Source organism: Vigna unguiculata, chromosome 7 (genome assembly GCF_037176805.1).
Source record: "Vigna unguiculata cultivar grain cowpea cultivar isolate G323 ecotype 2 chromosome 7, ASM3717680v1, whole genome shotgun sequence".
NCBI classification, from domain to species: domain Eukaryota; kingdom Viridiplantae; phylum Streptophyta; class Magnoliopsida; order Fabales; family Fabaceae; genus Vigna; species Vigna unguiculata.
The window spans coordinates 11,289,246-11,304,809 of record NC_140798.1 but is presented as its reverse complement, the minus strand read 5'-3'; the positions used below and the strand labels follow the sequence as shown (position 1 = coordinate 11,304,809).

At 36.3% G+C, this 15,564-nt stretch overlaps 1 protein-coding gene across 1 annotated transcript; it reads right to left on the bottom strand.

The window, feature by feature from the left end:
* Positions 1-3,292: 3,292 nt before the first annotated feature.
* On the bottom strand, positions 3,293-4,135 carry LOC146884618 (uncharacterized). Its single transcript, XM_085675942.1, has one exon. It carries the CDS (start codon positions 4,133-4,135, stop codon positions 3,293-3,295), a length of 843 nt encoding a protein of 280 aa, XP_085532068.1.
* Between the last annotated feature and the right edge of the window lie 11,429 nt (positions 4,136-15,564).

The window sequence follows — 15,564 nt, the reverse complement described above, 5'->3', positions numbered from 1 at the left end:
TAAGGAATATGAAAATCATTAAAACTTTGTTTAAACTAAAATTCTTACACCACATAGAATTTTAATTTACAAAGTTTAACCTCTCAAAAATGCAGTCTTTAGCACTTTCACGCACACCATAGAAATGGACATAATTGATTTAAAAATTAATTTAGTGTTATCAGAACTAACAAGTGACTTGTTTTTACCCATATGAACCTTATTCATGGGATCTCCAATCACAAAGGTTGGGTTACCATCACTTGTTTGTTTGCAAGTGGCTTAAGTCCCATTCCCCTCGATGTTTCCAAAATCATATTTCTTCACAGGGGTTTTGTTAGGGGATCTGCTAGATTCCGTTCTGACTTCACATAATCAATGGAAATAGTTCCACTCTTTAGCAGTTGCTTAACCAGATTATGTCTCAATTGTATATGTCTATTCTTTCCATTATAGTTTTTGTTTTTAGCTATAGCTATTGCCGATTGGCAATCACAATGTATAGATACAGATGGGGTTGATTTCATTCCTAAAGGAATGTTTGCTAAGAAGTTTTTCAACCACTCAGCCTCACTACCAGCCATTTCGAGAGCAACAAACTCAGATTCCATTGTTGATCTTGCAATAATTGTTTGCTTGGTTGATCTCCATGTAATCGCACCACCCCCAAGTGTGAATACATAACCACTAGTGGATTTTGTCTCATCTGAATCAGAGATCCAATTAGCATCACTGTACCATTCTAGTACAGCGGGAAATCCACTATATTCAATGGCATAATCCATTGAACCTCTTAAGTATCTCATAAGCCTTCCAAGTGCACCCCAATGCTCTTGATTAGGACATTGAGTGTATCTACTCAATCTACCTACTGCATAAGCAATATCAGGTCTTGAAAAGCTCATTAAATGCAGTAAGCTCCCAATTATCTGGGCATACTGAGGTTGAGAAATAGATTCTCCTCTATTTTTCATTAATTTAGAGTTAGCATCATAAGGGGTACTCACAGGTTTAAAGTCATAAATCCAAACTTCCTAAGAAGTTTCTCAATGTATTGTTCCTAGGATAGTAATATATTATCTCCCTTCCTTATAATTCTAACACCTAAAATCACATTAGCTTCACCCATGTCTTTCATTTCAAACTTAGATCCTAGAAACAATTTAGTTCTAGAGACTATATCAATGCATGTACCAAAAATTAACATGTCATCCACATACAAACATATAATGACATATTCACCATTTTCAGATTTAGAGTACACACATTTATCAGCATCATTAGGTGAAAAACCATCACAAAGTAACACATTATCTAGTTTTTCATGCCACTATTTTGGTGCTTGTTTTAACCCATACAAAGATTTTAAAAGTTTTCACACCTTATTTTCTTGACCAGGGACAACACACCCTTTAGATTGAGTCATATAAATTTCCTCCTCTAATTCACCATTCAAAAAAGCAATCTTAACATCCATCTGATGTATCACTAGCTTATGGGTAGCCGCTAGAGCTAACAAAACTCGAATAGAGGAAATCCTAGTCACAGGGACAAAGGTATCAAAGTAATCTATGTTGGGTTTCTGAGTAAAACCTTTCGCTACTAATCTTGCCTTATATTTATCTATGGATCCATCAGGGTGATACTTTTCCTTAAAGATCCACTTACAACCAATGGGTTTTGCTCCTTTAGGCAAATCTACTAAGGTCCAAGTATTATTTTTCTCAATTGATTCAATTTCAGTCTTAATAGCCTTATTCCATTGTTTTGCATCAAGAGCACTAGTAGCCTCTAAAAAACTTGTTGGATCATTTTCAACTAGATAAGTATAAAAGTCATCTCCAAAAGAAGTTTCTTTCCTTTGCCTTTTACTTCTTCTTAAACCCTTACCCATGGCATCACTATAAGTATCTATAGGTTGTTCAGATCTATCACTAACATTTAATGGAAATATATGTTCAAAAAACTCAACATTTTTTGTCTCCACAATAGTATTATGTTCAATCAATCACTTTTAAGAACAAGAAACCTATAGGCAGCATTATGTTCAGCATAACCCAAGAACATACAAATCAGAGGTTTTAGAGCCTATTTTCCTTTTCTTAGGATCGGGTAACATTACTTTAGCTAGACAGCCCCACACTCTCAGATATTTAAGATTAGGTTGATACCCTCTCCATAACTCACAGGGAGTTTTGCTCGTTTTCTTATGAGGTATCCTATTTTGTAAAAAAACATGCAGTAAGAAGGGCTTCTCCCCAAAGGTTATCAGGTGCATTAGAACTAATAAGCATAGCATTCATCATTTCCTTAAGAGTTCTATTTTTCCTCTCAGCTACTCCATTAGACTCAGGTGAATATGGTGGGGTTACTTCATGGATAATACATTCTTTTACATAAAAGTCATTGAATAAAACATATTCACCACCTCTATCTGATCTAATCCTCTTAATTTTCTTATTCAATTGATTTTCTGCTTCTGCTTTATAAGTTAAAAACACATCAAAGGCTTTATCCTTACGTTTGATTAAGTACACTTTGGTGTATCTAGAATAATCATCTATAAAGGTTACAAAATAATTTTTACCACCTCTAGACATGGTTTGTTTTAAATCAGCTAGATCAGTATGAATTAACCCTAACAATTATGTTTGACGTTCTACAGAAAAACATGTTTTCTTAGTTATTTTGGATTCTACACATACATCACATTTACCACTTTGTTTATCATGCATATTAATTAATCCTAGTCGTTGCAATTTCATAACATACGAGGAATTCACATGTGCTAATCTAACATGCCACACATCATATGAGTCAACGATATAAGCAGAAGAACATAATTCATTTATAATTTCTGAAATATTGAGTACAAAAAGACATTGATCACAATATCCCTTCCCCACAAAAACATTATTTTTTGTCATTACAATCTTGTCAGATTCGAATGACACTTTAACCCCCACTTTTCCCAATAATGCTACAGAGATTAGATTAACTCTGATAGAGGGTACATGTAGAACATCACTCAAGGCCAGAGTCTTCCCAGATGTGAGTTTTAGAAAAACCTTTCATTTTCTAAGGACTGGAGTTGTCCTGGAATCACCAAGGTAAACATGTTCTTCTCCATCCCCTACACTAGTGTAGGAGGTAAAAGCACTCATGTTTGCACAAATGTGCCTGGTAGCACCAGAGTCTACCACCCACTTACTCACATTGGTCATCAAATTTACTTGAGAAACGACCGTAACTATAGTATCTTCCCCTTGGGCTATATTTGCCCTAGGAGGATTGTCGTTTCTTGCTCTACGCCTCACTGAGGTGCATGATGGCCTGGCTTCCCACATACAAAGCAATTACCCTTTTTCTTAAAGACGGGGTTAGATCCATTAGGATGGGAATTTCGAAAGTTATTTTTTCTTTTGTGATCAAGTTTGTTCTCGTACCTTTTTGAAGTAGGTTTGTCTTCTACCACGTTTGCCTTTGCAGATAGTGCTTTGGACCTTGCAGTAGCACTCTCTTTCCTGTTTGTGTCTTCTATTATGATGTGTGTAATGAGCTCTTGAAGCGTCATTTGCTTGTGTCTATGTTTCAACTGTTGTTTATAGTCAGTCCAGGATGACGACAATTTCTCTATCAAAAGTTCTGAAACAAACTCATCAGGCAGAAGTATGTTCTCTGCTTTGATATCTTCAAGTAACTTGTGATATTTGTTGATTTGAATTTTTATGTCTTTATCTTCGATCATCTCCCAACGGTAGTAATTCCCTATGACGAACCTTTGTCGGACGACGTCCTCAGCAATATATTTGAGAATCAACGAATTCCAAATTTCTTTCGCTTCCTTATATGAGCAATACACATCGAACAAATCATTAGACAAGGCGTTAAGTAAGGTGTGTCGGCATACCTTGTTTGCATAAGTCCAATCTTCAACTTGTTTGGCACTGAATTCGTCAGTTTTTGAAGTTGAGAGAGTCATAGCTACTCCATACATGTCTAGAAGAGTAGACACACGTTCTTGCCAGCGTCGGAAGTTCTGCCTAGAGAATACCTCAATTTTTGATACATCCGGAAATGGTTTCGCAAAGACGGTCGGAGTTCTGAAACTATTTTGATTCTCCAGTGTAGTAGAGTTGTTGTTGTTGTCAGCCATAAGTCCTTAAGATTGCTGTAAATAACTGACAAATCACGAACAAAAGGTACTTCCTGAGGCGTGTAAATACACTGCCCTTAAGGACTTATCCGCGATGTGTTGCATAAACCCCCTAGGATACAACAGGAACTTCTCGGATCTTCCGAGGATCTCAAAACTAGCAAGAAAGTACTCTTGAAAGAGTAAATAATTAGACCCAGAATAAGGAGGGAAAAGAAGAACTAGAAAATATAGTAGAAGATATAGAAGAGAAGAAAGAAAGCTCAAGTGGTGTGTTTTTTGGAGGAGGCAAATGACATCTATTTATAGATGGAGAGGAGCATGCAAGTCCATGGCCAGCTGAGAAAGCAACAGTACTATTTTAAAACCACAATCAAAATGATTCTAAACATTATGGCTAAATCCAAACTGAAAATTTGCAAAGTTTATAAGTGCAACGTAACATTAAAATTGTCGTTTCACATATTTTGAAATGGAATAATGACGTTTGTTTACAACACCTCTACACTAAGTAGTGAGGTAGTTTCAATAGTATTATCATTAAACCAAAACTCATGAAGACAAAAGTACCGTACAAAAATAAGATTTTAGATCAATAATTGTGAAAAATGAAATAAAATCTAGAAAAATGCATTATATCATTAGGAATTGATCAAATTCACCTAATACACCACCTCGTCTCTACAACAACAACCACCTGCAGAAAATTCAACAAACAAAAAATGTGCCTAAATATTTAAAGTAAACTTGTATGAAAAATACTTTTCCCTATTAATGAAAATATATTATGCACAACTATGTGATGCAGTTGTTGAAGAAAAATGAGAATAAAATAGTATAAATTGAATCAAACCGTTGCATGTTGATATCATGATGATGGTGAGACATCTCAATGTTTAGCAAGTCCATATGCACTTGCCAATGGCTACAAACACAAGTGGTAAAAAATAAGAAATAATTCAGCTACAACAAATAACTGCCATTGAATAAGAATTCAGTTAAGGTTGGTCTGAATAACTCAAACAAACTCTAATAGTTTATGAATGTTTCTTGTAAGACCCGAGGAATTTAATTAATTTAAATAAATAAATAATTAATAAATGCGGGTAAGGAGAGCATTTATATAATTAATTCTAACATGTATGACATGGAAAAGTACTAGTTCAAATGGTTGAGAGTACTTTATATGTGTGAGAGGACTTGGGTTCAAGTCCTATGTATGCCATTTATGTGTTATTTAAAAGGAGTGAGAGAAGGGTTTGGTAAATTACCATTAGTCTGTGATTTTGAGAGTGAGAATTCAGAGAGGATTTGTGGTGTGTACATGAATAGAAGGCGGAATTGGAAGGGAATCCAAAGGAGGATCATAGGTGATCAAGCAGGAATTCATAGCAAGCAACTCCAATTTAAGCTAAGGAAAACCAGGTTAGGGGAGCTTATGCTATTTTGTGGTGTTTGTGGGTTCCAGAGATGGGACCGCCTGGCGGCACTACCCTAACAGCCAGGCGATACTTGGAGATTTATCAGTTTTCTGGATTTTTGCTCGAACTGCCTGGCAGTAATGATCATTACCGCCAGGAGACGCAAACTTTTCCTCGTTTTTGGTATTTTAAGGGGGACCGGGGCTGATTGTGTTCGGGAGGAAAGCTAACCAAATCTTTAAAGAATGGTTTAGAAATCGAAATGTTGGTATGAGTACGAAATTTGAATGGAACAGTAGTAGAGAATTTCAGGGTTGATCATATGGAATTCTATAATGGGCACGGTGTTAATTGATATTTGTTGTTGGAATGGTGTGTTATGAATTTGAGTTATGGCTCGGGATAGGGGTTAAGCACGTGGTATTCCTTGAGTTATGGCTTCGAATAACTTCTCTTGAGTTGTGGCTCGGGATGGCGGATGAACACGAGGAACCCTTGAGTTGTGGCTCGGGTTGGCGAGTGTTGCCGGTGTGAGTATGCATGTTGTGGCAAGTACGGATGGGTCCAGATAAATTGCCTCCTCAGTTTTTGGCTAACGAGTTTGGTAGTCTTGGGACGATGCGAACTATGTTCGTATTTGGGAACTCTACCTGGCGTTACGGTGTATGATCCGTAGCAATGTTTCCCGCATGTGCTCTATCGGTTGTGGCCGATAGGTATGGCAGCAAGTCATCTTGAAGTAATCACTAGAAGAGGTATAACATGAAGATAATGGGTGTGGTTATGTTACATAGTATTCTAAGGATGTTTGGGCATGTCTAAATATATATGTGTTATATCTGATGTGCTATTTTATTTGTTATAATTGTTAAGCTCACCCTATCTGCTTGTGATTGGCGATGATCATGTACGCGGTACACGGGAGCAGATGTTGTTGATACAGGTGGCTCTGGTGAAGCTTAGTTGCGGAGAGGGGATAGATTGGGAAACAACTTACGTTACTTTTCTTTGATTATTGAAATACGTTGTAAACCTTTATGAGAACTTTTTATAATTAATTATTTTGGTGCTTATAGACTTGAACAATTGTTAATAAATTTTAAATTTCCCGTGTTTTGAGAAATGAGGTTTATTCATAAAAACGATGACTTTATGATTTTATTTATTTTATTTTTTTTAAATCAGTAATATCCTGACAGGATGTTACATTTCTCATCATTTAAATTCAAACATTAATATGAGAAACATTCAATTAACTATTAACATATTTTGTTCTATTATGGACTAGTTTCACAAAACAAAGAAACTATATAAAAAAATGTTTACCCTTATTATTCATGAACACTACACAATAAAGAAAAAAGATGAAAGATTACAGTCGTACTACCAAATACAATACCTCTTCCTTTGAGTATGTGTTATTTGTGATGAAGCATAATGCTTCCACTCAAGGTGGGCACATCTCTTAGTACTTTCTTCAAGTCACAAAATAAAAGAAACACATCTAAGATGATTTTTTTTATAAAAAAAATAATAATAGACATGATATCTTAAATTATTATACTTATCAGCATCTCCAAGTACACTCAACCAGAATCAAGAGTTGCATGAATAATATTAGAGCTTCATTATGTGTTTATGAATGTCTAAATAAATTATCATGTGTGTAACACCCAACATCAATCTTAACCAGAACCATTACAAATTTTAATACTTACGATGCAATCGGCATGCTAGTAACACCCAACAATTCTAGCCTTTGCTTTTGTATGAATTTAATTGAGACATACCGATAAATGAGGTTCACTATCAAGTAAAGAGCATCTAGAACCAATATGTATTCCTCAGAACCTGAAAAGAGATAATAAAATTACAGATTGTGTATTTTAGGAGCATGATGATGAATTTTAGATATCATCTTATTCCCTAAGTCCTATAATTCAATCGCATTTTGATTGAAATGCAATAGATAAAATTCATTGTATGTATTCAATTTACAAATTACCATAGTTGTTATGCATAGAAAAGCGCAAGAAAACTAGGCATAAACATAGGTTAGTATGTAAGTCCTCAAAGCTAAACCAGGTTCTGAAGAAAGAGGTCCATGCAACTAGATTATAATACACTAGTTCTAAAAGGATCTATTGTAAGCACAACCAATCAAATCAATACTACTCAATGTTAGCATGCATTAATGAAGTACCAAATTTTATTAAAACAAAGAAGTTACCAAAGCCACTTCCTATAAATTGTTGCTTGGGTGCTTGTTCAGTTCTCTTTAAATGTAACTAAACACTTACATTATCTATTCAATTTTACTTAGTTAATTATGATATTTTAGAAGTTTCTAGCTAAAATTTTGGCATTCCATTTTGTAAAATTTGATTACTTAAGAAATAAAAAAGAAAACAACATACACACACATGTATATATTTCAAAAACCAAGGTTACCTATACTGGAAATAAAAATTAAATTAAACACTATTGAAAAGGACAATAAGTAAACCAAAATGGTAACTATAAGACCCGAGAAAATTAAATAATTATTTAATAAGTGCGGGTAAGAGAAGCCTTTAAGGTATTTAATGCAGAGAGCTATGATGTGGAAAAGTACTAGCTCAAATGGTTGAGAGTACTTTGATTGTGTAAGAGGACTAGGGTTTGAGTCCTATGTATGCCAATTGTGTGTTATTTTAATTTATGCACTATTTTGATGATATACTTGAATGCTAGACGTGATAATAAAATCCTAAAATTTTAGGAATTGTCACAAATATGAATTGGTTGATTTGGTTGTGCATTTGACTTGGTAATTGATGGGTTGAGGTAGCTTAGAGGGATGAAAAACATTCCAATTATGAGGGTTGAATAACCATTAAATTATTTTTTATTTAATTTTCGATTTGGTGGAGTAAATGAGTAATTAAGAGAGCATTAAGGTTGAGAGAGGGAGAGATTGGGCAAAGAAAGGACTGGAACTGCGTGGGAACCCTTGGACAGAAGAAATTTAGTGAACTGGTGCGGGTTGCAGAGAGAATTAGGGGAGTGAAGTCATTGTTGGAGGAGAAACCAAGGCTAAGAGAGTCATTGGGTTGAATACTCATACCAAATTCAAAATTGAGCGAGGATTCAAGGTTAACCTTGTGTTTGGATGAAGTATTTCAACAATGCTTAGAAATTGAAATGCTTTGTAGTTGAATTGCTTGTAATTAAATTCCATTCATTTTTTAAATAACTTGTTTGGATAAGGAAATTAAAATACCTTACATTTCAATTTCTTGTTTGGAAAAAAAATTTGAATTTATTGTGAGATAAAATTTAATTTTAACAATATTTATTTTACGCTTAATTATGTTTTAAGTTCAAGATAAATTTGGAAACATGCTCGACAACCCAGATGGGTCGGGCATACCCAACTACGCAACCATATTGGTTAGACCCGACGACCCACCTGAGCTGGACCGATTGGGAAGCCCCGACAGGTTGGGTGGCCCGATGATATAGTGGCCTAACGGCACATACTTCACGATTATGCCGTCAAGTTCGTCAATATGGCTCGGTCCAACCCGTCTAGGTAATTGGCCCAATGCTCCAAACAAGTCCGACGACCCGAACGAGCCCGACAACCTGGACGAACACGAAGACATGGACGGGCCCGACGAGCATGACGAGCCCAACAATCCGGACGGGGCGAATACCCAAACTTGTTCGACGACATGAACAGGCCCGTACACCCAAACGGGCTCGAAGACCTGGGGGGTCTGACCACTAGGATGGGCCCGAAGAACCGGAAGGGCCCAACAACCTGGATGAGCCCAACGACTTGGAAACATCTGACGACCCGGACAGACCCGACGACCCCAGACGCACCCGACGATCCAGATGACTCGTATGGGCTAGACTATCTAGACGGTCCCGATAACCTAACCGGACCTGACGGTTTGAATGGGTCCGTACGAGTTGTTGGGTCGTTCGAGTCGTCAGACGGCACACCAATTTTACCCAAAAACGCTGGTTCTGCTATGAACTGCCCAACGGCGAGACTGAGTCGCCAAGTGATGTGTGATGTACTGTCAATGTTTGATTGAAATATGGTGTAAATTGTGTTGTGTTGATTTCTCATTAACTTCTATAACTGTGGGGTTGTAAAAGACCATGATATTCCTAATGTTGGCGTGATTCGAATTACCATTAGGGATAGAGATGAGAGGAATTATGAGTCAAATGAAGGAATTCAATGAGTGTTTGATTTTTAGTATATAATGATGTGTTTGGGAATCTGATGGCACATAATGAGTGATACGATCGAGAGCGGGTCTAGTAAACCATGTAAAATGGATGGTGTTCTGTTAGAAGTAAAAGCGGAATCAAATTCTGGGATTTTGGTGTTAGGCGCGAGTGCAGAAATCTAGGTATTGTACCCATGATCTTATGCATCGCCTGGCGGCATCTAATTGGCCGCCAGGTGACAGTGAGTTATTAGGGTGGTTTTGAGAAACCTGAAGTGTGACTAGCAAAGAGAAAAAGGGGGAATCCAAAATGGGATGAATTGCAGATCAAATAGATTATATAAGTAGAGGAATGGGAAACTAGAGATGGCATCAATGGTACTAGATGTGGAAGAGTATTGAAAATCAGTGAGGTCAAATAAGTAATGAAACCTTTAGTGCTAACAGTAAGTCTAATATTAGAACATGGTGACAGGATGGGATAATCTGATTAGGAATAGTGATTAGATAATCCTGGGTCTTGGTATGATAGTTAAGAATGATTGAAGGATGAAAGAATGCATTAAAGGGAATAAGCATAGGAATTGGGGCTAAAGGGAAGTACGTGACCGTGGAGTTAACAAAATTATTTGATATGAGTTATATAGCCTAATGTGGTGAAGGAAGTATATCTTTCAGAATTGAGTAAGTTCAATTGGATGGATTAGACAATTTCTTAAGTTTGATCGAATAATTATGCTTAAAGGGAGATTTGGTGAATCAAGTGGTAAGAATGAAAGAACCTATAGATGAGTTATAAGAAACTAAAGTGATAGTGGGAAGGTTGGAAAACTAGCAGGTCATGAAAAGCAAATGTGCAACATACCTTAGAGTTATCTGGGCTGTAGAACCAACCATTTTGAATGCCAAAACCAGCAGCAGTGTACCTCTAGTATGGCGCCTGGCGGTAGGGTACGCCCACTAGGCGGCGTCTGTGAAATAGTGGGGCTGGAGAAGGGCTGGCGCCCAGCGGTGAGGGGGTACCGCTAGGCGGTTTGGACCTGTTTCTCCTGGCGGCGCTTGGTGCTACGCCAGGCAGAAATCCAGCAAACTGTGACTTATGTATGTGTTGTGTTTTAAGCAATGATGCTATACTTGGATCGGGAGATGCTGTGCCATGAGCGGGTAGGTTCATGGATGGTGGTTAACATGTGATGACATGAGCGGGAAGATTCATATCCAATTACTCTCGCGTGGGGATACAAGTAAGGTATGTTCGTATGTTCCGTGCTCACGCTTGAGAGATGACACGTGCGGGGAGGTACGGGATTGGTGGATCACATGTGTTGGACTACGGGCGGGTAGGTCCGTAGAGCAGGACTACGAGCGGAGAGGTTCATAGAGGCAGGACCACGAGCGGGCAGGTTCGTGTGAGCATCATATTCTTGAGTCCAAGGCTAACCATTGGTGTGATTTGAAGGCTGAAAAGCCTTGGGGTTAAGGTCTTGGCTAAGAACTATGTAGATTGAATAAGATGGGTGTATGACTTATCTTGCGAATTATATATCTGTTATTTTTATTTTATCAGCTCACCCTTTCTGTTTGTGCATGGCGATGATCGTGTGATTCGTTACACGGGAGCAGATGTTGATACAGGTGATGCTAAGGATGCTTAGGCGACGGAGTTAGGGCTAGCTTGGGAATTAGAGCTAGGAGATGTTTACCATATTTTACTATGTTTTATTTATGGTTTTGGATTTTGGAGATTGTAATGTTTTCTCCTATTACAATTTATAAATTTTGGCGCGATGTTTAAACATTTTAAATTTTCCCGCGTTTAGGAATAATAATATTGCGACTTTTGATATTCAATTTTCTATTTTAATTATTTATTTAAGTAATATTCCTTAAGGATGTTAAAGTAACAACCAAATGAAAGAGTTCTAACATATAACTCTTTCATTTTGATCACATTCGCACCTAATAGAGGTTAAGGTGAAAAAAAAAGGAAAATAAATACAATAAGATGTTGCAAACCTTGAAATCAAACTATGATTCAAAAACACTCCTATCGTTATTTTATCAATAAGAAGATCACACTACTTCAAGAAGAAGGAAGATTGGAAGAGAGATTAGAATTATATTGTGTAAAATTTAAAAAACACAATTGTTTTGAAGGGAGAATGAAAAGAACAAGAACAAACCTAAAATTTTAAAATTACAAAGAAAAAAGACCAAAAGAAAGGGAGAAAGAAGAATGTCAAGCGATAGAAACATGAAAAGAACATAAACTACGAAATCTTTGTGCAGAATGAGTGTGTAGCAAATTTGGAATTTTTTTGATTAGAAATCGCAAACCAATTTGAATATCATCGTCCATGGAGTGATAAGAAATCACATACCCGCACTTAAGTTCCCAAACTCCAAACCAATTTGAAAGTTTTTGAATAAAACTCCAAAACCCAAAGCCACTAAAACAACTTCGCTCACACTCAATTAAAATAGAAATAGTTAAATAATATAAAATTTGTAGCCGTCCAAATAACTGCTTTTTTTATATTTTAACGGTGTAATATAACCGCAAGAAACACACCGCTAATAATAAATATATTTTTTGTAGTGGCATATAATTAAGAAATCTGGAAATGCAACAACTAGAAGTAGAAAGACATCCAAAAATGGCCAAAATAGTAAAATACCTTTATATACTAGTAAAAAATGCATTTACATAGAAAAAAAATAGAAGTCATTCTAGCTGGTTTAAATTGTTGTACAAATTTATAAGATATTTTTCAAAAGCCTTCCTTACATAAATAATTGAATTTTGATACAATAGTTGAGGATTGTCAAAATGTTGGACAAAAGATAGTAACTCCATTTAGTACATAAAAATGACAAAATTCTTTTGTACTTTGAGTTAAGTATATATCATTACTTGGTTTCAACATGTGTTTGCATATCAGCACGAACAATGGTTGTCATCCATTGTATGCCATAGTAACCACACTCATAAGAGTCGGTTTGTTTATTACATTACAAATTGTAAAGACATGATTAATCCATATATAATATTAACCACACCATTATATAAATAATATAAAGCAAATTTAACATTCTACAAATATGTATAGAGAGTGAATATATAGTCCTCTTGAGAATTTCAATAGTTTTTTCAAAAAGAAGGGAAATTCAAAATAATCTATATAGGTGGAGGATCTACATACATATATGTAGATGCATCAAATCCAAAAACTCATAACATCACTTGCATCTCTTCTGTAAGATCTCATTCGGATATTACGAATTTAATTAATAAAATAGGATATTAATATTATAACCTAATTTATTAAGCTGCATTTTTCAAAATACAGGAAATATAAAAACTTTATTTCATAACAAAAACCAGCTCAAAACTAATTATTATAAAATTCAATATATTATCAAAAATCGTCTCATAATAAAACCAATTTCTATAATTCAATTGATTACAAGAGAAACCTTAAAATTCATAAAATAAACTCTTTGTAGAAATGTTCCTATGATAGCCACACTCCGATTCTATGCCTCACCAGATCCACCTACAACATCATCTGCTCCCGTGTACTGCGTACACGATCATCGCCAAAACACAAGCAGATAGAGTGAGCTAACAGTTTAAACCATACACATAATATGAAAAAATTATAGCAACACGAACACACCAAAGGAATTTCCATCCTTTGATTTTAGAACACATAGCCACTACCATGTTACCCATGTTCTACGTCTTCTAATGAATACCTCAAGATGTCTTGATGTCACACCTATCAGCCACAACTGGCTGAACACGTGCGAGAAACCATGCTACAGACCACACTCCGTAATGCCAGGTGGAGTTCCCAATACAAATATCATTCGTAACGTCCCAAGACTACCAAACCCGTTGAACTCATACCAAGGAGGGCAATCTATTTGGACCCGCCGTACGAGCCATAACTCGCACACTCACACCGGTAACACTCGCCAACTCGAGCCATAACTCAAGAGTTCCTCGTGTTCATTCGTCATCTCGAGCCACAACTCGAGAGATGCCATTCCGAGCCACACCTCAAGGAATGTCACGTGCTTAAGCCCTATCCTGAGCCACAACTCAAGGGATACGTTTTGAGCCTCAACTCAAGGAACACCAGCAAGCCGACCTTTAAGGTATCATTGAAGCATTGTAGACCACGTGCATCCATACCACACAAGCAATTACTTTGACCATTGACCTAGGATATACAATGCTCCCACGAACCTTCCAGCTCGTGGTCTTGCCTCTACAAACCTCCTCGCTCGTAGTCCAACTCTACGAACCTCCCCACCCATAGTCCAACACACGTGATCCACCAGCTACGAACCTCCCCGCTCGCAGCATCTCTCAAGTGTGAGCACGGAACATACGAACCTCCTTGCTCATATCCCCACACGAGAGTATCATGATATGAACCTCCCGGCTCATATCATCACGTGTACATCACCAGCAATGAACCTTCCCGCTCATCACCCAAGCATCTCCTAGTTCAAGTCCCACATCACAACCACACAAAATGCAATCTAAAAGAGCACACTGCCCTCCGTGCTATCGCTTGGCGTAGCCTAAGTACCGCCAAGTGAAATCACAGCGTAGACTGCTTGGCAGAACCCTTTCTCCGCCAGGCACCAGACAAAAACATAACCATTGTTTGACAGTAGTCGCCTGGCAGAACCACTCTTGCCGTCAGGCGCCGCGCGATCCCAATGGCCTATGTTTGGTCGTTGTCGCCTAGCGACTCACCCCGTACCGCTAGGCGCCATACCAATAGAGTTAAGGCTATTGGTTTTTGGCACATTGGGACAGGTTCTCAATGAACCCAAACAATCCACAGGAAATCCAAAACATCAACCACACTTCTCCAATCATATTAGCTTGACTGAATCACAATTGAACACATTCATATACCCAATGGGTTCAGAGTTGAGATCATACCAATACTCAAGTGATAATAGAATTCACCACATATCACATGCATCAATCCCTATATATATATATATATATATATATATATATATATATATATATATATATATATATATATATATATATATATATATATATATATATATATATATATACTCCATCATTTAAATCCATGCTAGCATTCAATTTCAACTTATGAATAATGCATTCTCAAATCAAATATAAAGCAACAACCCACTAACAACTTAAGTACATGATTATATGCACCAATGCAAATTAATATAGCATTTCACACCTCCTATGCAAAAATTTAAATTTATATTGATACACATGCATTCTGTAAGACCCATGAAAAATTAATTAATAAATGCGGGTAGTGAGAGCCTTTATGACATTTAATTCTAACATGTATGACGTGGAAAAGTATTTGCTCAAATGGTTGAGAATACTTAATGGTGTGAAAGGACTTGGGTTTGAGTCCGAGGTATGCCAACTATGTATTATTAATTTATTATTATTTTTAACAATATGTTTGATCATGTTGAGTGATTATATAATCATAGAATTATATGAATTATCACGAGACATGAATGGTTTGATAACATTATAACTTAAATTTCATTTTTTTTTCAATAATAAAAAATCACAAAATCTCAACCTTGGAATTAAATCATTTGATACAGTTACAAAATCACAATGATCAAACGATTTGATACACCATTAAATAAAATCGCACAAAAGAAAAATAAATGTATAGTTAATGGTATGATAAGATAGAAAATATTTTGAAGATCTGAGAAAACTTTCCATATATCAAAATAG

Coding starts and splice junctions, on each gene's coding strand:
- LOC146884618 (XM_085675942.1), bottom strand. CDS start 4,135: ATGGCTGACAACAACAACAACTCTACTACACTGGAGAATCAAAATAGT.